The sequence below is a fragment of the Hippopotamus amphibius genome, chromosome 14 (assembly GCF_030028045.1).
Source record: "Hippopotamus amphibius kiboko isolate mHipAmp2 chromosome 14, mHipAmp2.hap2, whole genome shotgun sequence".
Lineage (NCBI taxonomy): Eukaryota > Metazoa > Chordata > Mammalia > Artiodactyla > Hippopotamidae > Hippopotamus > Hippopotamus amphibius.
The window spans coordinates 16,179,322-16,201,976 of NC_080199.1; the positions used below are offsets into that span (position 1 = coordinate 16,179,322).

Sequence of the window (22,655 nt, forward strand, 5' to 3'; positions counted from 1 at the left end):
GGTATTAGATTCAGGGTAAGTTATTAATCTCCCCAGACTCGTTCCCTTACTGGAAAATGGGGTTAGTCTTGCAGGGCTGCCGTGAGAATCTGGAACAACAATGAAGCTCCTGGCATGATGCTAACATGGACCAGGAGCCCAGTCCAAGAGAGGGACAGTGAAGGGTGGTGTTTGTCAAACTACAGGTGCAAGCAATGGATCATGAAATCAATTGTGTGCCTGGCAACCATCATCTTATCTTTTATATGAACTAGAACAGAACTGGTATAATAGAAAATATCAGAGCACAGATCAAGAGAAATATTGTTTTGTGGAATTTTTGTTTCTGTGTGCGCGCGCACGTGTGTGTGTGTGTGTGTGTGTGTGTGTGTGGTGTGTGCAGGCACATGAAATCATGATATGAAGCAGTTCTGTGGACCACAGTCAACAGCCAGTTGAAGTCACTAGCAGAGTAGTTTGCTGTTCAGGCTCTGGAGCTGGGAATCTTTTTCAATTAAATTTGAACCCTGTTACATATTTTGGAAATTAATACCTTGTTAGTCACATAATTTGTGAATATTTTCTCTCATTCCATAGATTGTCTTTTTGTTTTGTTTATGGTTTCCTTTGCTGTGCAAAAACTTTTATGTTTAATTAGGTCCCATTTGTTTATTTTTGCTTTTGTTTCCATTACTCTAGGAGATAAATTCAAGAAAATATTGCTGCAATTTATGTCAAAGAGTGTTCTGCCTATGTTTTCTTTTAGGAGTTTTATAGTATCTTGTCTTACATTTAGATCTTTGATTCATTTCGAGTTTATTTTTGTATATGGTATTAGAGAATGTTCTAATTTCATTCTTTTACATGTAGCTGTCCAGATTTCCCAGCACCATTTATCGAAGAGACTGTCTTTTCTCCATTACATATTCTTGCTTCCTTTGTCTTAGATTAATTGACCTTAAGTGTGTGGGTTTATTTCTGGGTTTTCTATCCTGTTCCATTGTTCTATGTGTCTGGTTTTTGTGACAGTACCATACTGTTTTCATTACTGTAGCTTTGTAGTATAGCATGATTCCTCCAGCTCTGTTCTTCTTTCTCGAGATTGTTTCGGCTATTTGGGGTCTCTTCTGTTTCTACAGGAATAAAAAATTTTTTGTTCTAGTTCTATGAAAAATGCCACTGATCATTTGATAGGGATTGCATTGAATCTGTAGATTGCCTTGGGTAGTGTGGTCATTTTAAAAATATTGATTCTTCCAATCCAAGAACACAGTAGATCTTTTCAACTGTTTCTGTTGTCTTCAGTTTTCTTCATCAGAGTCTTATAGTTTTTGGACTACAGGTCTTTTGCCTCCTTAGGTAAGTTTATTCCTAAGTATTTTTTTTTTAATTTTTTGACGGTCAGTGGGATTGTTTCCTTAATTTCTCTTATACTTTGTTTTTCGTGTATATAAATGCAACAGATTTCTGCATGTACAATAGCTCATACAGATCAATATCAAAAAAACAAACAACCCAATTAAAAAATGGGCAGAAGACTTATGTAGACATTTTCCCAAAGAAGACATACAGATGGCCAACAGACACATGAAAAGATACTCAACATCACTAATTATTAGAGAAATGCAAATCAAAATTACAATGAGGTATAACCTCACACTGGTTAGAATGGCAATCATTAAAAAATCTATAAATACTAAATGCTGGAATGGGTGTGGAGAAAACAGTGCCCTCCTACACTGTTCGTGGGAATGTAAACTGGAGCAGCTATTATGGAAAACAGTACGGAGGTTCCTTAAAAAGCTGAAGATAGAGTTACCATATGATCCAGCAATCCCACTCCTGGACATATATCCACAAAAGATGAAAACCCTACTTCAAAAAGACATATGTACCCCAATGCTCACAGAAGCACTACTTACAATAGCCAGGACATAGAAGCAACCTAAACACCCATGGACAGAAGAATGGATAAAGAAGATGTGGTACATGTGCAAGTGCACACACGCACACACACACACACAATGGACTATTACTCAGACATAAAAAAGAATGAAATAAAGTCACTTGCAGCAACGTGGATGGACCTAGAGATTATCATACTAAGTGAAGTAAGTCAGGCAGAGAAAGAGAAATATCACATAAGATCACTTACATGTGGAATCTAAAGAAATGATAGTCAGATGTGATCACTTTTGTGAAATTTAAAAAAATGATGGAAATGAATTTATTTACAAAACAGAAATAAACTCACAGATATGAAAACAGGGGGAGGGAGGGATAAACTAGGAATCTGGAATTAATAGATGCATACTACTATACATAAAATAAACAAAGATCTATGATATAGCACAGGGAACTATATGCAATATCTTACACTAATCTATAACGAAAAGCATCTAAAAAAGAATATATATATATACATATATATATAAATAAAACTGAATTACTTTGCTATACACTTGAAACACTCTAAATCAACCATATTTCAATTAAAAAAATAGACACACACACAAAATCTTGAATCCTGGCTCTGCCCCTTACTTGGTAGGAGGAATAATCTCCCAGTGCCTTGGGTTTTTAATCTGTCAGGTAAGGATAACGACAGAAATGTGAGGATTAAGAGGGGAATGGTAGCAAAAGAGGCTAAAATCTGTTAAGAATTCCACAAATATTAAGAATTATTATTAATACCTGTGTAATTTGTCAAGGCCTACAGCATGCACTAGAGCAACAGAAATGAGAGACACAGGCCCTGTTAGCAAGGAGAGTTAGAAAATAGTTGAGAATGTGGGGAGGGCTGAGAAAAACGCCAGAGGTTTTCGTGAGGGACTGGGTACAGGGCAGTGGTCAGGAAAGAAGCTGGTGGGAGGGGAGCCAGAAATCAAAAGAAAACGAAAGTGATCTTTTCTCCTCTTGTTCTTGGTAGAAAACATTAGATACATTTCTGTGTTTTGCTTTTTCCTCAAAATTCCTATTGTGTACTTTTTTTTCTTTACTCTTTAAGTTTATATAAACAATTTGGTTTCTACTACAAACAATAAATATAAAGAAAATCACCAAGACCACAAACACATAAATAGAAATTAAAGAGCAAAATTGTTCCAGAATGTGTTACTCTTTTTATTTAAATAGAAATAATATCTGAAAGGCCAGTGCCATGATTTTGAAGAATAATGATAGTAACTAGCATTTCCAAGAACCAGGCACGGGCACAAACATTTTCTTACCCAGTTACATCTTCACAACAAATCTGTGCAGCAGTAATTCCTAGACCTGGTTTAAGGATGAGGACACTGAAGCTTGGAAGCTGAGTGACGTCATCAAGTCCCCACGGTCATGTGAGGCAGAGTCAGAAAAAATGTGGGTCATGTTGACACTCAGTCTACACTCTTAAACTTTCTATCCCTGGAGCCCTCCTGAATGACTTCCTGGTACTTTTACACATTGCAGCGTCTCTCCAGATTCTCTCTCTTTAACCAACGAACATGGTACCTTGGAGACAAAGACATTTAAAGTGGAATACTAAAGTTTCTGTGTTTACAATGGTTGCTGATCTTTATCTACATGGATAGAAAGCTTAGCACTATTTTGTAAGCACACTCTCTGGAGTGTGTACATAGAGCATGGTCAAAAGTAGGGTGGAAACTAAGAGAACAGAACCCAAACCTGGTGATGTCAAGGTATGCTTAGTTTTTGCTCAGACGTGCTTCCAAAATATTACCAGCAGAACCAAGAATCATTTAATGTTATTTATTTACAGAGTTCTTTTTCTTTTATGTACACCAGCATACAACTTTTTCCTATTAAGAAGCATTAAAAGCAACACAGGGCACGTTTCAAGGACGTGAAAGGACTTTACAGACATGCCCATTATTTCTGCAAACTAGTCTCATTTGGCCATGGCAGAGATCAAAACATAAAACTTGGGAATCTAAACATTTATTTTCTACTGTAATAACTAAATCATGAATCTAATGGCCAGAGGCAATCTTTAAAAACAGGGATTGTCCATGCTAAAAAGTTCCTCCCATTTTTCCTGAAAGGGATATATTTGAAAAAAAATTTTTTTAATTGCGGTAAAATACACATATAATTTTACTACCTTAACTATTTTTAAGTGCACAGTTCAGTGGTATTACATACATTCACATTGCTCTACAGCCATCACCGCCATTCAACCACTCATTTGTCAATGGACGCTTGGGTGCCTCCCCTTTTTTTGCTATTGAGAATAATGCTGCTATGAACACGCATGTACAGGTGTCTCTTCAAGACCCTCCCTTTAATTCTTCTGGCTTTATACTCTAAAGCAGAATTGCTGGATCATATGATAATTCTATTTGTAACTTTTCTGAGCAACGACCAACTCGTTTTCCACAGTAGCTGCACCATTTTACATTCATACCAACAATGAACAAGGATTCTAATTTTTCTACATCCTCACCAAAAAAAATCAGCAAGTCCGTCAAAGCAGAGGGCAGGATGGAAGATGTGAGGCCCAAGGCCGGCAGGTACTGGGCCTATGCTGCCCTTGGCTATATAACTGGATGACAGCAATTGCTCAATAAATATTTATAGAATTTATGGCGAGTGGATGAACCACAAGGAATGACAGGAGCTTCTACTGTGCATATAATCCAATCTCCAAACACTCCCTGAAAGTTATACTTCTTTAAGAAGCAAAGCAAAAGAAAACAGAATCAGAGCCCAAGAAGAGATGGTCAGTTCAGTGCTCCACCATGACAGCAACAACACACTGGGTCTATGTGAAGCACTCCACACGCACTGACCTATTTAGTCCTCACAACAGCTCAAGAGGTTGCTACTGTTAGCTGCCTTGTAAGGGAGAGAAAACTGAGGTGTACAGAGATGGAATTCTGTGTCCTGTGTTCTTACCCACTCTTATGTACTGTCTCCCTGGTTAAAATCATTTATTAATAGCTGAATTCTAAAAGTTTCTCCAAAGTACCCAAACACTCTGTAATCCTCAAAGCTCCACAGTTTCACAGAAAGTCCTCCAGGGAGACAATCACCTTTGAAAAAGTGGCTTTATTTCCTACAGCAAAATTCCATCTATAGACACTTAAAATTCATGTTTCCCTATAGGAACCTCTCCAGTGCTAAAAAACCATTTATCATTTTGTTCTCAGAATTATGTGGTTATCAGTGGACACAATTATATCACCTGACAAAGTCAGAGTCCAGAAATCTAACTGGGTAAGTTACTAAATCACATGCATGCAAAACAAATGAATGAACAAACAAAGCCTGGTATCTGACAAAAATATCTGTTGAGAATACCTGCTGCTAAAAATATGCTCTACTGGGGGAAAAGGGATCAACCTTTTCATGCAATTTGAAAAAAAAATAATCCAATTAAAAGCAATTAAACATAAGCACCCTTATAGAAAGAACTCGTGAGAATGCTCTGATACGAATACCTGAGATACAACGGACATTTTCTTCCTTAAATCATGAAGTCCAATTCTGGTTGCCCGGATCCCATCAATTCGAATGACACCTTCGGGTTCTGCCAATCTAAAAAGGGCAGAGATGAGGGAACTTTTTCCAGCTCCTGTTCTTCCCACAACGCTGACCTGTAAAGAGATTCAGGAGGGATAAAGAATTAACAAGATGCAACAAACCTGGGAGAAACCTGTTGCTGCAGATAAATTTTAAAAGTTCTAAAGAGTAGTTTCTTAATCATGGCATTGTTGATATTATGGGCCAGATAATTCATTGTTGGGGGATGGGGGGGCTATCCTGTATATTGTAGGATGTTTACCAGTAGCCATGGACTCTACCCATTAGATACCAGAAGCACCACCCAAACTGTGGCAACCAAAAATGTCAGACAGAGACAAACGGCCCCTGGTTGAGACCCCCTTGGCCCCAAGAAGAGTTAAAAATAACACAATCCATCTGCTGGCAGTGAAAAGCCAGCAGTCTTCTAAGTGGGCCATAAGATGTCAGCTTTTAAATGTAAATTGATACAGCTGCTGTGGAGAACAGTATGAAGGTTCCTTAAAAAACTAAAAATAGAACTACCATGTGATCCAGCATTCCTACTACTTGGCATATACCCAGAGAAAACCATAATTCAAAAAGATGCATGCACCCCAATGTTCATTGCAGCTATTACAATAGCGAGGTCATGGAAGCAACCTAAATGTCCAACAACAGACAAATGGATAAAGAAGATGTGGTACATATATACAATAGAATATTACTCAGCCATAAAAATGAATGAAATGGGGTCATTTGTAGAGGTGTGGATAGACTTAGAGACTGACATACAGAGTGAAGTAAGTCAGAAAGAGAAAAACAAATATCGTATATTAACACATATGTGGAATCTGAAAAAAATTGGTATAGAATCTTATTTACAAAGCAGAAATAAAGACATAGATGTAGAGAACAAACATATGGATACCAAGGGGGAAGGGGGGGATGGGATAAATTGGGAAATTGGAATTGACATATATACAACTATTGATACTATGCATAAAATAGATAACTAATGAGAACCTAGTGTATAGCACAGGGAACTCTACTCAGTGCTCTGTGGTGACCTAAATTTGAAGGAAATCCAAAAAACAGGGGATATATGTATACGTATAGCTGATTCACTTTGCTGTACAGTAGAAACTAACACAACATTGTAAAGCAACTATACACCAATAAAATTTTTTTAAAAATTGATTTAAACTTAAAAAAAAGGATTGAAGGGCTGATACATGCTACAACATGTATGAATCTTGAAAAAATCATGCTAAGTGAAAGACACCAGACACCAAAGGTCACATATTGTATGATTACACTTACGTGAAATATTCTGGAATAGGTAAATCCATGGTGAGAGAAAGCACATTAGTAGTTGCCAGGGACTGGGCTGGGCTGGGGACTTGGGAATGACTACTTCATGGATACAGAGGGGTAAAAATGTTTTGGGACTAAACAGAGGTGATGGTTATGTCACATTTCAATGTACTAAATTCCACTGACTTTTAAGTATAAAATTTACAGAATTTTCTTATGTAAATTTCACCTCCATAAAAATAAGCAAATCACAGAGAAAAAAAAAAGTCACCTTTTTAAATTAGTTTTATTTCTACTGTCAGACCTTGAGAATTACGTGGGTAATTTTACAGAGATGCCAACAAGTCAAGTCAGAAGTATTACATATAAAAAAGTAGTACTCACTTTCTCAGGGATCTATTATTTAAGAGGAATTATTCTTAAATAGATTTAGTAGAAAAACTAAATCACTTCCTGATATTAAATATCTTAATTATATTCTATCTTAAAGGGAAACATCTTAAAATTATAAAATGCAGGTCTTAGTGTCTTAAAAGACAACAGCTAGTAGACAAAACACACATGAGTTTAACAACACCACAAAGAACATTTGCTATTTATATAGGACCTTTCATCAGAGCAGTTCAAAAGGCATTTTATTTGCAAATTAATACTTACAGTTGCACTTTGGAAAGATACATGCCAAATGTCAATCTATTTATTAAAGCCAAAGCAGAGAAAAAATAAGTGCACTAAAAATAAGATTGAGTCTATCTAATGCAGGTAAAATGCTGCTGAGGAATAAAACTGCATTCAGGTATGTGCGCAGAAACTGGCCTTTTTTGCCAACGACCTTGCCCAACTGCAAATTCCCTTATTATTTCATTTCTATTTAGGAATTTGAAACTGATGAAAGGTGTAAGACATGCTTTCAGTCATTTGTAAATTAATTCAGTAAATTTTTAAAACTCATGGCTTTAAACAGAGAAGAACTAAAGCTTTCTGAGCATTGCAATCAGGACGTTCATGCTTGGAACTTTCTGTATTTTCTCATTTGAATCCCTCCTAAGTTCCAAATCTTAGTCTGTAAAATCAATCATGGCATTTCAAAAAAGAATTCATCTTTATAGAGATTAAATGTAAGAAAAATGGGCTCAGCTAATTTTATCTTTGTAGATATTTGGTACCTTATGTTAAACCCTAATGTATATAATATAAATGGGCCAGTCTCTGTATATAGGCAGGTCCTAGTGCACATATAAATGACTCGTGTTCTTTGTACAGGCAGACCTTGAAGATATTTCAGATTTGGTTCCAGACCACCTCAATAATGTGAATATCACAAAATAAAGTAACTCATACAAACTTTTTTGTTTCTCTGTGCATATAAAAGTTATGTTTACACTACCCCGTAGTCTGCTAAGTGTATAATAGCACTATGTATAAAAAACAACGTACATACCATAACTGTCAAGTACTTTATTGCTAAAAGAATGCTAACCATTATCTGAGCCTTTATCGGGAAGTAACATTAAAGAACAATGATCACAGATCAGCATAACAAATATAATAATAATGAAAAGGTTTGAAATGTTATGAGAATTACCAAAATGTGGCACAAAAACATGAAGTGAGCAAATGCTGCAGGAAAAATGGTACCAATGTACTTGCTGGACACAGGGTTGCCAAAAGTCTTCAATTGGTAAAAAAAAAAAAAAGAAAGAAAGAACGAAAGAAAAAAATGCACTGTGAAGCACAATAAAGACAGGCATGCCTGTACTTCTGAGTGTTCTCATATATAAATCTACACACAGCAGGACACAGGCGAGAACTGTGTTTATGGGAATGTATGTATGTTCTCATACCATCTGTTCTAATAAAACTGATTCAACTGTGCAAACTGGGACATTTGCAGACTTTGGGTAAATAGGCTGAGATAATCAGGGACACCAAGGGCTGCTCACAGCCAAGAACTCTGAGCTCCAAACTCCAGTGAGTGAGAAAAAGGCAACTCAAAGAAAACCCGGCTCTGGCTATTTCTATAGTTAAGTCATCAAAATTATAGTCTGGAAGTCTTTCCCAGGTCACCAATGGGTTTTACCAATTGCCCATGCAGAGTGTCACCAGTATCAGTAAGTTTACCTTCCTAAATCCAAAGACACTTGGAGAAAGTCTTATTTTAGCTGCTTTGGGACGGCCCCTTTCTGTTTTTCCAACCAGGCCAGGGTGGGTCTCTGACGACCACACCATCTTTTTAGACGTGTGCACCTGGATCTCTCTTCAGACACCAAATTCAACATGATCACCACCCAGTGCCCCACACAAAACAGCCCCTTCCTCTGACTTCCCCACTTCACTCTCATTACTTCTTTCCCAGGCTCATGGGCTCCATCTTACTTCCAGCTTTCCCGGAGCCCAACTTGGTGCCAAGCTCTGAAGACTCTACTCCTGCAATGTTTCATAACTCAGTCCCTCATTTTAAGGCCCACATTCAGCACCTGAGCACCAGGCTGCATTACCTTTTAAAAAATAAAATAAAACAAACTCTTTCCTTGATCATAATTAGTGCCAATGAATTTGAAAAGCAAATAAATACTAGCTATCACCTCAGCACTCTGATAAAACCATTCTTAAGAGGTTGATGTTTTTACTTTCTAGACTTGTGTATGTGTTCTTAAAGATACAAATTCATAGATTTAAGCAAAATGAGATTAATATGAACATACTGTTACCTTTTTTCATTTAGTATTTCATAAAAATATTTATTTTAATGGCTACATAATATTACAGTATATGTGATCATTCATTTAGCAAACCTCCTACTGGTGGATATTTAGGCAGCCTCCAATAATTTGCTATTATAAATAACTCTGTGTTAAATATCCTTGAAGCTAGGTCTTTGCAAGCAACCTTGATTATTTCCTTCAGATAAATTCTCAGATGTGGAATTGCTGAGAATCAGGTATGAATATTTTCAGAGGAAGCTATTAAGTCCTGCCAACCTACCCTCCAGAAATATGGTACTATTTTCTATTCTCACCCATTTCCCTGCACATTCAGAAACCTGGGTGCTATAATTTTGTTTTAATTGACATCAGTTTCATTCCAAAAAGCGGAATCACTTTATCCCAATGTCTTGCTAGAGGCACAATAGCTACAGGCTCCCTGCCTCCTGCATCTGCCCACCCTGGTCCATGTGTACCCACTTCTCAGGTTAAACTCCCAAAGGATGGCTTGGTGCTCATCACTCCACCCAGGGGAGTCTCTTCTACAAAACTGTCCCCACTAACCTCCCTATCCTTCATCTGCATGAGTCAGCTTCCTTGGGGTAACTAGTCAGTTGTGAGGGTTTAACACGAAAATGTGTGCTATACACCTGGTAACTCCCCAGAATGCTCTGCAGGTGCCTACTTCTTCACTCACTGAATCAGGGCATCGTGCCTGTGCTCATGCTGGTCCACCTCCTGAAATGACTTTCACAAGCATTTCCACCTGCTGAAAGCGTAACCACAGGTCATTAAGTCTATCTCACAGGCCTAATTCCTCAGAAATGCTCTCCCTGTCCCCTCAAGTGGACCTTTCTCAACCCTAACAGATGTTACATCATCTTCTTCTAAACTTCTATAAAAATTGTGACCTCCTTCTATTTTAAAAAGCTAACACAGCCATTTTCTTATTTCTTTAACTGGACAGTATGTGTTGATAACAGGATCTGTACCAGATTTGCCTTTGTATTATTTGTGTTACCTGTGGTGGCCTGAGACAAAGAGGTTTCCATAGGAAGCTGAGATTTTTAACTCAGGCCAGAGAACTTTATGGAAAATCTATTTCTATATTGTTTAGGTATACGATAAACTGGAAAGAGAGACAGACATGGCAGATGGATCCTACAGCCATAAACACAAGCTCAAATGGCCAACATTTCATTCTCATAGGACAGACAACAATTTCTGCAGTGTAAGTGGTCATGGTCATTTGACACCCTATGAAAATGACAACCATCTTTGTCTAAGCATTTACTCTGTGCTGATGCCTGTGCTGGGGGCTGTACGTGTCTTACCTTGCTTAAGTTGTACAACAACCCTAGACAGTAGGTCATATCACTTTCATTTTGCAAAACAGAAGACTGAGGCTTAACAAGATTAGTCTGCCTGAAATAATAGAGCCCATAAGTCACAGGACGAGGCTCAAATCCGTGTTTGTTGGCCACTCTTCCATTCTGCTGATGGCCTCCTTATCACCTGGATGGCCTGGCACCTTATTATGTTCCTCTGTGTAGCTAGAAGAAACTGGGGAGAGGTGTACTTGCAGTTAAAGGAACAGGCCTACCAAATAGATTCTATGGCCAGAGAGTTAAAGCATGACATGAGTACGGGTGCAGGTATGAGTGCGACGAGAGGGATGGAATCTCTGAGCAAAAAGGGTACCTGAGCAGGTGGGCTGGCTCTCAGCAGGAAGACCCGGCACCCACAGCTGGGCTGGGAGAGAAACCTGCAGCTAAGTGGGGCACATGGTGCCTGCGAAACAGGCCAAACAGACCTAGTGCCCTGCTTGGGGTAGCGAGGCTCATTTTGGATCCCATCAGTTGGTGAAAGAGCCTCACACACACTGCTACACTGGGCTATATCTGACTCGGAGCCCAGGCAGAGCCAAGCCTGTGGTGAAAGATCTCCAGTCCCTGCAGGAGGCTGGTGTGGGGAAGGACAGCAGGATGGAAACTGCCTGTGATGAAGACAGACTCCACTGAAAAGACGCAAATAAATGCATTGGAATCACACAGAGCTGGATTATAATGTAAACGCATGATTTGCAGAATATGAAAGTAAGTAAATCTGTAGGGTACATGGCACAGAACGTTCTAGAGCCTCATGCTCAGTCACAAGAGGGGTTTGGGGGATTCATGAGCTCAATTTCAAACTGTCAAAGGATGTTTCTTGGAAATCACAGGTTACTAGTGAGAAATGGAATCTTTCCTGCCATACCAGTAAACAAAGGGTGCCACCGACCTCAGCAATTGCAGCCCTCCAGCAGGACTGGTGAGCCCTGAGGGAACTCAGGAAGGAAAGAACGCCTGCCAATGAGCATCCATCAGATGGCAGCTACTCCCTGCAGTGAACCCTGCAGGAACTCAGGATGTGAAAATACAGGGTACTGGCTCCAGACAGCTGAGGTGCATAGCAAAGGAATGATTCCGGTGAGCCCAGACTCTTGTATCTTTCAACACATAGAAAAGCGCTAAATTCCTTAACTTGAGATATCTGGTTTTCTTTAATTAACAATAATCTTTTAGATGTTCTCGATTACCAGCCCTTTGTTGCAAAACTCCTATATAACCTGCCTCCCCACCTCACCTCCTCAGAGCAGTTCTCTCAGAGTTACTTGAGATGCTGCCTCCTGGGCTAAGTCCCAAAAATTTCCACCGAATAAAACATAACTCTCAACTTTTAGGTTGTGAATAATTTTTGAAGTCCACACCAGTCATCAAAAATTGCCTGGTCAAGAGGCCTGGGGGGCCTGAGAGTCTGCATTTCTAAGAAGCTCCCAGGCAGTGCAGGTACTGCTGGCCCTGGCACCACAGTCTGAGTTGCAAGGAATTAGGAAGCTGGCAGGGGAAATGGGACAATTTGGGAGTGAAGGGAGGGTTTCTGAGAAAATACTATGTAAAAAGGGAGAAACTATAGTAAACTAACATTTTTGCTCATTATAGCAAAGTCTAGTTAGCATCTGTAAAAATGTATTAACCAAGTAACAGCTCTCAGCAAGAAAAAAAATAACTAAAATCAATCTATCTCTAGTGCTGGAAAATGCTTTTAAATGGCCCAGTACTCTCTAAAATGATCAGATCAACCACAAAATCATCTAAATGAAAAATGCAGCCTGTGTTCAGAATATAAGCCTAGGGTGCTATTTACTGAAGGATCTATTTATTTTAGTTCTTTATTTTTACTTGCTATTTCTTCAATGATTTAGAAACCTGCGTAGTACATACTACACTTTTCAGTTGACTCTAAATTCCAGGAATGGAGACAGCAGAGGAAACAATGGAAAGAGAATAAAGCCCCACTTCTGCTGGGCTGACACACTCCCAAGTCCTCCCCCACAGCAGCCTCTTAATCAAATCCAACACCAAACAGGTGTCCCAGAGTAACAGGCGCTGGGACAGGTGTGCAGGAGAGGAAACCTGCGATGTACACAGATTGAGCGAAATTGAGGCAGGAGATAGATGGGTCCCAAGCCAGGCATTTACAACTGGCCTCCCATTTACATTTCATGGGGCAGGAAAAAGTGGGCTTTAAGCTGGACACGTCCAGCTAGTCTCTTGTTTACATTTCCTGAGATAGGAGATAGATGGAGTCTAGGTTAGACATTTAAAATCAACCTCCTGTTTGCTCTCCGAAATGGAAGTAACAGCAGAAACAAGGTAAATAGCCAGGCGTTGTCTCCTGTGGACACCTTAAGATAACAGTCATGGCAGGAACAGAGAGGGGCTAAACCTTGTTTGAGTAAAGGATCAAGAGGTCATATATGTCCCATCCTTGGGGCAAAGAAGACATTACACATGCACAGAAAGGCTCCTTGGGGGTCAAAAAGGAGGGGGCACCACCCCATAATATGTCACGCTAAGGCCATCCCGCAGGCCTCTGGGCTGAAATCCATCTTGGAAAAAAGTGGGGCACACATGTTGGGGAGGGTCCTAGGGCAGGGCAGGTGTGCAGAAAGACACCAGAAAATTGGCCAAAGGTAAACAAAGACCTGAAGAACTGCCCTGTATAAATGACTTAGCTGCCTCTTTATGGCAGTCCTCCTCATTAGGGAGGATGCCCACACCCTTTCTCTCTGGGTGTGCATCTCTGCCTTCCTTCTGTCTTAACTAAACAAACAGTTTCTCTGTGTGCTCTCCCACTTGTTGTTGTGCTATGTCTCTAAGAATAAATTTTGTATCTGCTTTTACAGTTTTTGCCTCCATGAGAAATGCATTTTTCACTGGGGGCAAGAGCCAGGCAAAAATAGTTTCTAGCCTCTAGCGCTTGCTGGTCTGGTGGCTAGGATTCCTGGTTTTCACCCAGGCTACCCAGGTTCAATTCCTGGACAGGGAATTAAGATCTCGCTTCAGGCCACAGCTCACTGTTGCCTCTCTCAGATCAAAATGGCTTCATGACTACGTTGCCCAAGTTTAATCTCCAAACACAGAAAAGAAGTTAATGGTGATACTGTGGTTGGACCAAGACACAAGTCAAAAGTCATTACAGCAATTATGAATTCAGTCTCCAAATTCAATTCTCCCTCATACATTTTAGAATCTCAGGTAATTCTATGATTTGGGGGGGTTAAGATGGAAGAAAAGAAATCTGCTATGTCCCTAAATTGTACTATGGAGTTTCTTAGATAATTCATTGCTATGGCTTCAAGGGAAATTTAAGATGTGTGCAAATTAATGGGATTACGATTCAATGGGAAATCTGAGAAACACACTGTCTGCTACTAAGTAAACATCACCTACAGAGCTCTCAGGGACAGGATTTCACCTGGTTTTACAGCAGACAGGTAGCTCAGGTAGCTAGGTAAGACCTGAGAAATGGGGCCAGGGGCCAGGTGGCAGGAAATCACACATCTTAGAAACAGCGGGGACCCATGGGCAGACAAAGAAAAGCAGGAACCTCCAGACTGACAGGAAACCACATATTTTGGGTGATAAGTGTCCAGGTAGCAGACAAAGAAAGGTGGGGAAAGGTGGGACCCTCTTGAGTCCAGTGTAACCTGCTGCTCATTACGCTCTCATCGTAATAAAGTCAGCCTTGCAGATAAGAGGTGCCCGTCCTGCACAGAGGCCAGGACACGTCCAATAAAAGCTAAATAAGGACAAAAATCCCTCCTCCCCTCGGGAAGGTGGACCTGGGATAAAAATCAGGGAATGTGACGCCCAAAATCTTCCTTCTCCAGTGAATATTCCACCCCTTCATTTGTATGCCCCTCATAACCGGCTTGCGAAAGAAACCCAGGGCAGCAGCTCCTCACCTGTCTGCCCACTCTCCCTCTGAGAGCTTATTCTTGCTTAAATAAACTCTCACTTTAATGTCTTAACTTCCCTGCTTTATCTCTGAATTCTTTTGCAACAGAGAAAGAACCTTAAACTCACAGGGATCACTGGCACAGCAGTCCTCACCTTCCCCCTGACCTACAGTGAAACTGGAAACAATTAGGAGCCAGTGTTTTGCCATGTGACTAACGGAAGGGGGTCCCTGGTATCATTTGGGCATTAAGGTGAGTATTTATTCTTTAATATCACAAGGCTATTGTTCATTAAATTATGGCTTCAGTCCTCTAGATGGGTCTGTGGTGGAGAGTTTTAAAGAGCAGTTCTTTAAATATGTAACACACTCAGTAATCTGTTGTTTACAGAGTTGTCTTATGTGTGTGTTTTGGTTACTGGTTGCTCACACCTGTGTGTTACTCACTCACCCTCCCAGCCAGCAGTCCCTCAGCAACTTCTCTGTGTCCTGCAAGATGCCAGTTTCCGGGGAACAAAGATGAAAATAAGATGCTCCCTTATCTTAAGAAACCTCAGGGTTCTGTGAGATACCGACCTAAAACTACAAAGCATTCCATAGATGCTATGTCTTTTATTTTAATTGTGGTAAAATACACATAACATAAAATTTACCAGCTTGACTGTTTTTAAGTGGACATTTTCATGTTAAGTTCATTTACATTGTTGTGCAGCCAATCTCCAGAATATGTTTTCCCTTGTAAAGCTGACCTTCTGCAGTCACTACACAACCACTCCCCATCCCCTCCCCCAGTCACTGGCGACCACCTTTCTACTCTCTGTCTTTATGAATTTGTCTACTCTAGGAACCTTACTAAGTGGCATCATACAGCTTTTGTTCCTGGCTTATTTCATATAGCATGGTGTACTCAAGGTTCATCCATGGGTCAGAATTTTCTTCCTCTTTTAAGGCTGAATAATATTTCAAGGTAGAGAAACACCACATTTTGTTTATTCATTCACTTTCAACACGGACACTTGGATGCTTCCAACTTTTGGCTGCTGTGAACACAGCTGTACCATAAACCCTATCATAAAAGGATATATAAACTGCTATGGAAGCAAAGAGAGACTTGAAGAGGCAGATGCATTAGAGTTGACTCTGAAAATGAGGAGATTTTCACCAGCCAGATGATGGAGGGGAAGGGTCTCTGAGGTAAAGGGGCAGCGTGCACACTGGAAGCAGGGAAGACAAGGTTCTTTGGGAGAATCTACACACGACGTGAGTGCAGGGGGTATGCATATGTCAGAACTCCAGGCTGGAGAGGTACATGAGGGAAGAGCTTCCTACTGGCTTGTCTGTCCTGGTTTCGTCTCTTTAAGACCCTGCCCTAGTCCCGGCCAAGGGCCCCACAGTGAATGTGAAAGGAACATTGCCAGCAGTCACGGACGCTGGTAGAACCAGGTCACAAACCTCTCTGCCACCTCTCACGTGGATTTTACCCTGCTCCTCTCGATTTGCTTTCATCAACTTTGAGCGAGTTTCGGGGCTCTGCCTCAATCTGGGGGCTCTGCTTTCTCACCCCTGACTGAGTCATAATTCCAGACTCTTCTCTGGGGGCTAAAAGTTGGCCACACAGTCCCTATGTGGAGTGGACCTGGGGCTGCACTATGGTTCCAGCAGCAGCTCGCCCAGGCCAGTAAGGATCAGATCTGAGCTTCAGAAAGAAGCAGTCTGTGGGTGGGAGGGCATGGGGAGCAAAGTGTGGGTTAGTTTAGAAAATGTCTACAGAAAGGGCCAAGGGACAGAGGAGGAGGCTGCAACCAAAGGGCCCCGTGGGAAGAAGAGAAGATTTCAGAAACACAAAGGATGGAAAAAACTGAGATATTAAAGACTTAGGGACAGGGAGCCAGGGTTGACTTCCAAGACTCTTCACTGAATAATCAGGTGTCACATATCATATCCTGGGTCAGGATAAGTTTCAGCCACGGAGCTCAGGGCCCACCAATCACCATGAGGAAGCTCACGACACAGGGAAGAAATGCTGGGATCCCCATTCCATGATCAGTTTTCAAATAACAATCACTTACAATGTCACTGATCTAATCTGTATGCAAAAAGAGCAAAGGGTCCCCTTGACACAATGATGAGGAAGCCAACAGGAGATGCTAAACTTTTAGCTGGATTTTAAAGAGGCAAATGGCTTAAACAAACCTTTTCTCTTGAGTTAATGAGTGTGTCCAGGTGCTTCAATACCAGAGGCTCATCTAGGCTGTGCCTGAAGTTTACATGGTAAAAGTAAATCTCTCCTCCATGGGGCCAGGACGGCGGTGGACGATATTTGTATTCCCAGGGCATTTCTTTCTCAAGGTCTGTATATTCAATCACTCTTTCTACTGAGATCATCTGAAACACATATGACAGCACATAAGTTAGGAATGGAGAGTCTTTTTTTTTTAATTTTCTTCCAGTCAATTGAGATATAATTGACATATAGCACTGTATAAGGTGTACAGCATAATGATTTGACTTCCAAACGTCATAAAATGATTATCACAATAAGTTTAGTGAACATCCATCATCTCATATAAAGAACTAAAAAAAAAATAGAAAAATATTTTCCTTGTGATGAGAACTCATAGAACTTAGAACTCTCTTTACTACTTTCTTGTATAACATACAGCGGTGTTAACTATATTTATTATATTGCACACTATATCCTTAGTACTTAATCTTATAACTAGAAGTTTGTACTTTTCAACCACTTTCAACCAGTTCCTTCTCCCCCCATCCCTCGCCCCTGGTAACCACAAATTTAATCTCATCTTCTTTGAGTTCGCTTGTTTTTGAAGTATAATAGACCTACAATACTATGTTAGTTTCTGTTACACAACATAGTGATTCAGTATTTCTGTACATTTCAAAATGATCACCAGGGTAAGTCTAGGTACCATCTGGTCACTATGCAAAGATATTACATAGTTATTGACTATACTCCCCACGCAGTACATTTCACACCTGTGACTTAGTTATTTTGCAACTGGAGGTTTATACCTCAATCTCCCTCACCTGTTTCTTTCCTTCTTCCACCCTCCTCCCCTCCGGCAACCACCTGTTTGTTCTTAGTATCTGTGACATCGTTTCTGTTTTGCTATGTTTGTTCATTACATTTTAAGTGAAAATTATTGACTTGCTGTAATTATTTTAAAACCATACAGCACATTAGGAAGCATTCTAATTATTATAAAAGCAAAAGAATAAGTAGCAGAAACAATTCTTTTTGTTGCATAAAAATTTCCAGATGTGTTAATGTGACGATACATAAATTCATTAGTCTGAGTGCCACTATTTTCCCCTTCCCTGGTGGCCAGTTTTGGGAATTTCTTAATAACAGTGGAAGGCTACTAGTGGGTGGATTCAGTAGATAGAGGAATGAACTGGAAGAGAAGTAACAAATTCAAAACTTGAAAACTAGGAGTGAGTATACTTTTTTTTTAAGCTCTTTATTGGAATATAATTGCTTTACACTGTTGTGCCAGTTTTTGCTGTACAACAAAGTGAATCAGCTGTATTTATGCATATATCCCCATATCCCTCCCTCCCGCGACTCCCTCCCACCTTCCCTATCCCACCTCTTTAAGTCCTCACCCGTCCTCAAGTTGATCTCCCTGTTTCATGCAGCGACTTCCCACTAGCTATTTTATATTTGGTAGTGTATATATGTCAATGCTACTCTCTCACTTCGTCCCAGCTTCCCCTTCACCCCTCACCCTGTGTCCTCAAGTCCTTTCTCTACATCTGCATCCTTATTCCTGCCCTGTCACTGGGTTCATCAGTACCACTTTTTAGATTCCATATATAGGAGTTAGCATATGGTATTTGTTTTTCTCTTTCTGGCTTACTTCACTCTGTATGACAGGTCCATCCACCTCACTACAAATACCTCAATTTCATTCCCTTTTATGGCTGAGTAATATTCCATTGTATATATGTGCCACATCTTCTTTATCCATTCATCTGTTGATGGGCATTTAGGTTGCTTCCATGTCCTGGCTATTGGAAATAGTGCTGCAATAAACATTACGGTACATGTTTCTTCTGGGATTATGGTTTTCTCTGGGTATATGCCCAGGAGTGGGATTGCTGGGTCATATGGTAGTTCTATTTTTAGTTTTTTAAGGAACCTCCATAATGTTTTCCAAAGTGGCTGAACCAATTTACATTCCCGCAAACAGTGCAGGAGAGTTCCCTTTTTTCCACACCCTCTCCAGCATTTATTGTTTCTAGATGTTTTGATGATGGCCACTCTGACTGGTGTGAGGTGATACCTCATTGTGGCTTTGACATGCATTTCTCTAATGAGTAGTGATGTTGAGCATCTTTTCATGTGTGTGTTGGCCATCTGTATGTCTTCTTTGGAGAAAAGTCTATTTAGGTCTTCCACCCATTTGTGGATTGGGTTATTTGCTTTTTTGGTATTAAGCTACATGAGCTGCTTGCATATTTTGGAGGTTAATCCTTTGTCAATTGCTTCATTGTCAAATATTTTTTCCCATTCTGAGGGTTGTCTTCTTGTCTTGTTTATGGTTTCTTTTGCTATGCAAAAGCTTTTAAGTTTCATTAGGTCCCATTTGTTTATTCTTGATTTTATTTCCATGATTCTAGGAGGTGGGAGAAAAAGGATCTTGCTTTGATTTATGTCATAGAGTGTTCTGCCTATGTTTTCCTCTAAGAGTTTTATAGTGTCTGGCCTTACCTTTAGGTCTTTAATCCATTTTGAGCTTTTTTTGTGTATGGTGTTAGGAAGTGTTCTAATTTCATTCTTTTGCATGTAGCTGTCCAATTTTCCCAGCACCACTTATTGAAGAGGCTATCTTTCTTCCATTGTATATGCTTGCCTCCTTTGTCAAACTTAAGGTGCCCATATGTGCGTGGATTTATCTCTGGGTTCTGTATTCTGATCTATATTTCTGGTTTTGTGCCAGTACTATACTGTCTTGATCACTGTAGCCTTCTAGTAAGTTTGAAGTCAGGAAGCTGATTCCTCCAGCTCCATTTTTCCTTCTCAAGACTGCTTTGGCTGTTTGGGGTCTTTTGCGTTTCCATACAAATCGTAAAATTTCTTGCTCTAGATCTGTGAAAAAATGCCGTTGGTAATTTGATAGAGATTGTGTTGAATCTGTAAGTTGCTTTGGGTAGTATAGTCATTTTCACAATGTTGATTCTTCCAATCCAAGGACATGGTATGTCTGTCCATCTGTTTGTATCATCTTTGATTTCTTTCATCAGTGTATTATAGTTTTCTGCATACAGGTCTTTTGCCTAGGCATTTTATTCTTTTTGTTGCAATGGTGAATGGGATTGCTTCCTTAATTTCTCTTTCTGATCTTTCGTTGTTAGCATATAGGGATGCAAGAGATTTCTGTCCATTAATTTACAGGCCAATATCACTGACAAATCTAGATGCAAAAATCCTCAACACAATACTAATAAACAGAATCTAACAACACATTAAAAGCATCATACACCATGATCAAGTGGGGTTTATGCCTGGATTGCAAGGATCCTTCAATATACGCAAATCAATGTGATACATCATATTAACAAATTGAAGGATAACAATCACATGATCACCTCAATAGATGCAGGAAAAGCTTTTGACAAAATTCAACACCCATTTATGATAAAAAAAACTCTCCAGATGGAAGAGTCTTTTTTATGAATATTCAGAGAGTGTAAGTGAGATGTTTTGCTTTTTTTATCTTTATATCTGCTTTTATATGGTTAAGAATATCCCTGGTCTTAAAGGACAGAAGTAGGAGTCTGATGAGGCCTTGATGATTTGCCATCTTCTTGTAACCCTTTCACTTACGGCTACTTCCTTCAACATGATATTAAAACTAAAGGAATTAGAAAACTGAATGGTAAGATTTTATTGATCCACTTTTCACACCTGAATAAAAAGCAAGAGAATTTTGTCAGAGAAAAGAATTCTTATGGACACCAATCAGCAATGTGTGGCTACAGAAGGGCCGTCTGTTATAGACGAGCAGAACTGGATGGTCATCAAACTTCGTTTTAATTAGTCACTTTCTACTCTACTAGAAGAACAAAATGGAAAGATTTCGGTTTTATTTTTTCCCTTTAGAAGAAGGTACAAATATTCAAAAAAGGAGATAATTTACATACTGATTAAGGCCTCCTAAACAACCATACCTCCACACCTTTGATAGTACATTCTGAGAGGGGAGCTTATTCTACCAGAAAGAAAGGACACCAGCAAATTCAGGTGTTCAACACATATAAGAATAAATGGTAAAATTGGGGTTAGGGAGGAGATATTTATTAATTAAACAGCCAACCTTAAAATATTAAATTCTTCTTTTACCAAACATGAAGAATTACCCATTAAGAAACAAAAATAAATAAGCCCATAAGAAATCAGCTTGTATCTTCTCCAGGGTTTCAGAACCTCCCTCCTACAGAGACATTTATTACATTTGAAGGCAGCTTGTGATGAATATAAAACCTGCTGAGGTGACAAATATAAGACTGAGGAAAAGATGTATATTTTTAATTTTACATTAATTTTATTTACTTACTTACTTATTTATTTACTTATTTATTTATTTATTTATTTATTTATTTATTTTTGGCCATGCTGTGCAGCATGCAGAATCTTAATTCCCGGAGCAGGGATGGAACCCACGCCCCCTACAGTGGAAGCACAGAACCTTAACCACTGGACCACCAGGGAAGTCCCTATTTTACATTAACTTTAAACAAATGGAGGAAGGATCTAAAAATACTCTGCTAGCTACAATGTAAAAGTAACAGTTTTAATATTTTACATAAGAATTGCCTTTATGCCGTTTAATGGCAAGCAGACTTGAAAAGGCTAAGAATGTTGAGACAAACATCACCATGTTCTCCACTTCGATGCTTTGCCTGAGGCACCACTGGAACATCCCTGTGAGTGTGAGGGCGAGAGACAGCACCAGGCCAACCTGCCCAGCATCCAAAGCTAAATGAGGAAGAAGAAAGGAAATAAATTTTAAAAAACGAAGAATGGGACTGATTTTATCTTATTGAATATAGTTAATTTACAATGTTGTATTGATTTCTGTTCTACAGCAAAGTAATTTAGTTATACATTCTTTTTTCATATTCTTTTCCATTATGATTTATTACAGGGTATTGAATACAGTTCCCTGTGCTGTACAGTAGGACCTTGTTGTTTATCCATTCTATACACAATAGTTTGCATCTGCTAATCCCAAACTCTCAATCCATCCCTCTTCCACTACCCCTCCCCCATGGCAACTGCAACTCTGTACTCTACATTTGTGAGTCCGTTTCTGTTCCATAGATAAGTTTGTGTCACATTTTATATTCCACAAATAAGTGATATATATTATTTGCCTTTCTCATTCTGACTTACTCCACTTTGTATGACAATCTCTAGGTCCGTTCATGTTGCTGCAAATGGCATTATTTCATTCTTTTTTATGGCCGAGTAATAGTCCATTGTATATATGCATCATATCTTCTTTATCCATTCATCTGTCAGTGGACATTTAGGTTGTTTCCACGTTCTGACTATTGTGAATAGTGTTGCTCTGAATACTGGGGTTCATGTATCTTTTTGAATTACAGTTTTGTCTGGATATACGGCCATAAGTGGGATTGTGGGATCATATGGCAGCTCTATTTTCAGTTTTTTGATGAACCACCATACTGTTTCCATAGTGGCTATACCAACTTATATTCCCACCAACAGTGTAGGGAGGTTCCTTTTTCTCCACACCCTCTCCAGCATTTATTATTTATAGACTTTTTTGATGATGGCATTCTGATCAGTGTGAGGTGATACCTTATGGTAGTTTT

At 39.4% G+C, this 22,655-nt stretch overlaps 1 protein-coding gene across 1 annotated transcript in view; it reads right to left on the reverse strand.

The window, feature by feature from the left end:
* Window positions 1-22,655, reverse strand: part of LOC130835640 (ATP-binding cassette sub-family C member 4-like) — a 172,775-nt gene that overhangs the window by 48,719 nt on the left and 101,401 nt on the right. Inside the window, exons 24-26 of the mRNA XM_057707278.1 lie at window positions 21,692-21,792; window positions 16,983-17,174; window positions 5,424-5,579 (exon numbers count right to left, since the gene is read on the reverse strand). Coding sequence (XP_057563261.1) covers window positions 5,424-5,579; window positions 16,983-17,174; window positions 21,692-21,792 — 449 coding nt within the window. The remainder of the gene's footprint in view (window positions 1-5,423; window positions 5,580-16,982; window positions 17,175-21,691; window positions 21,793-22,655) is intronic.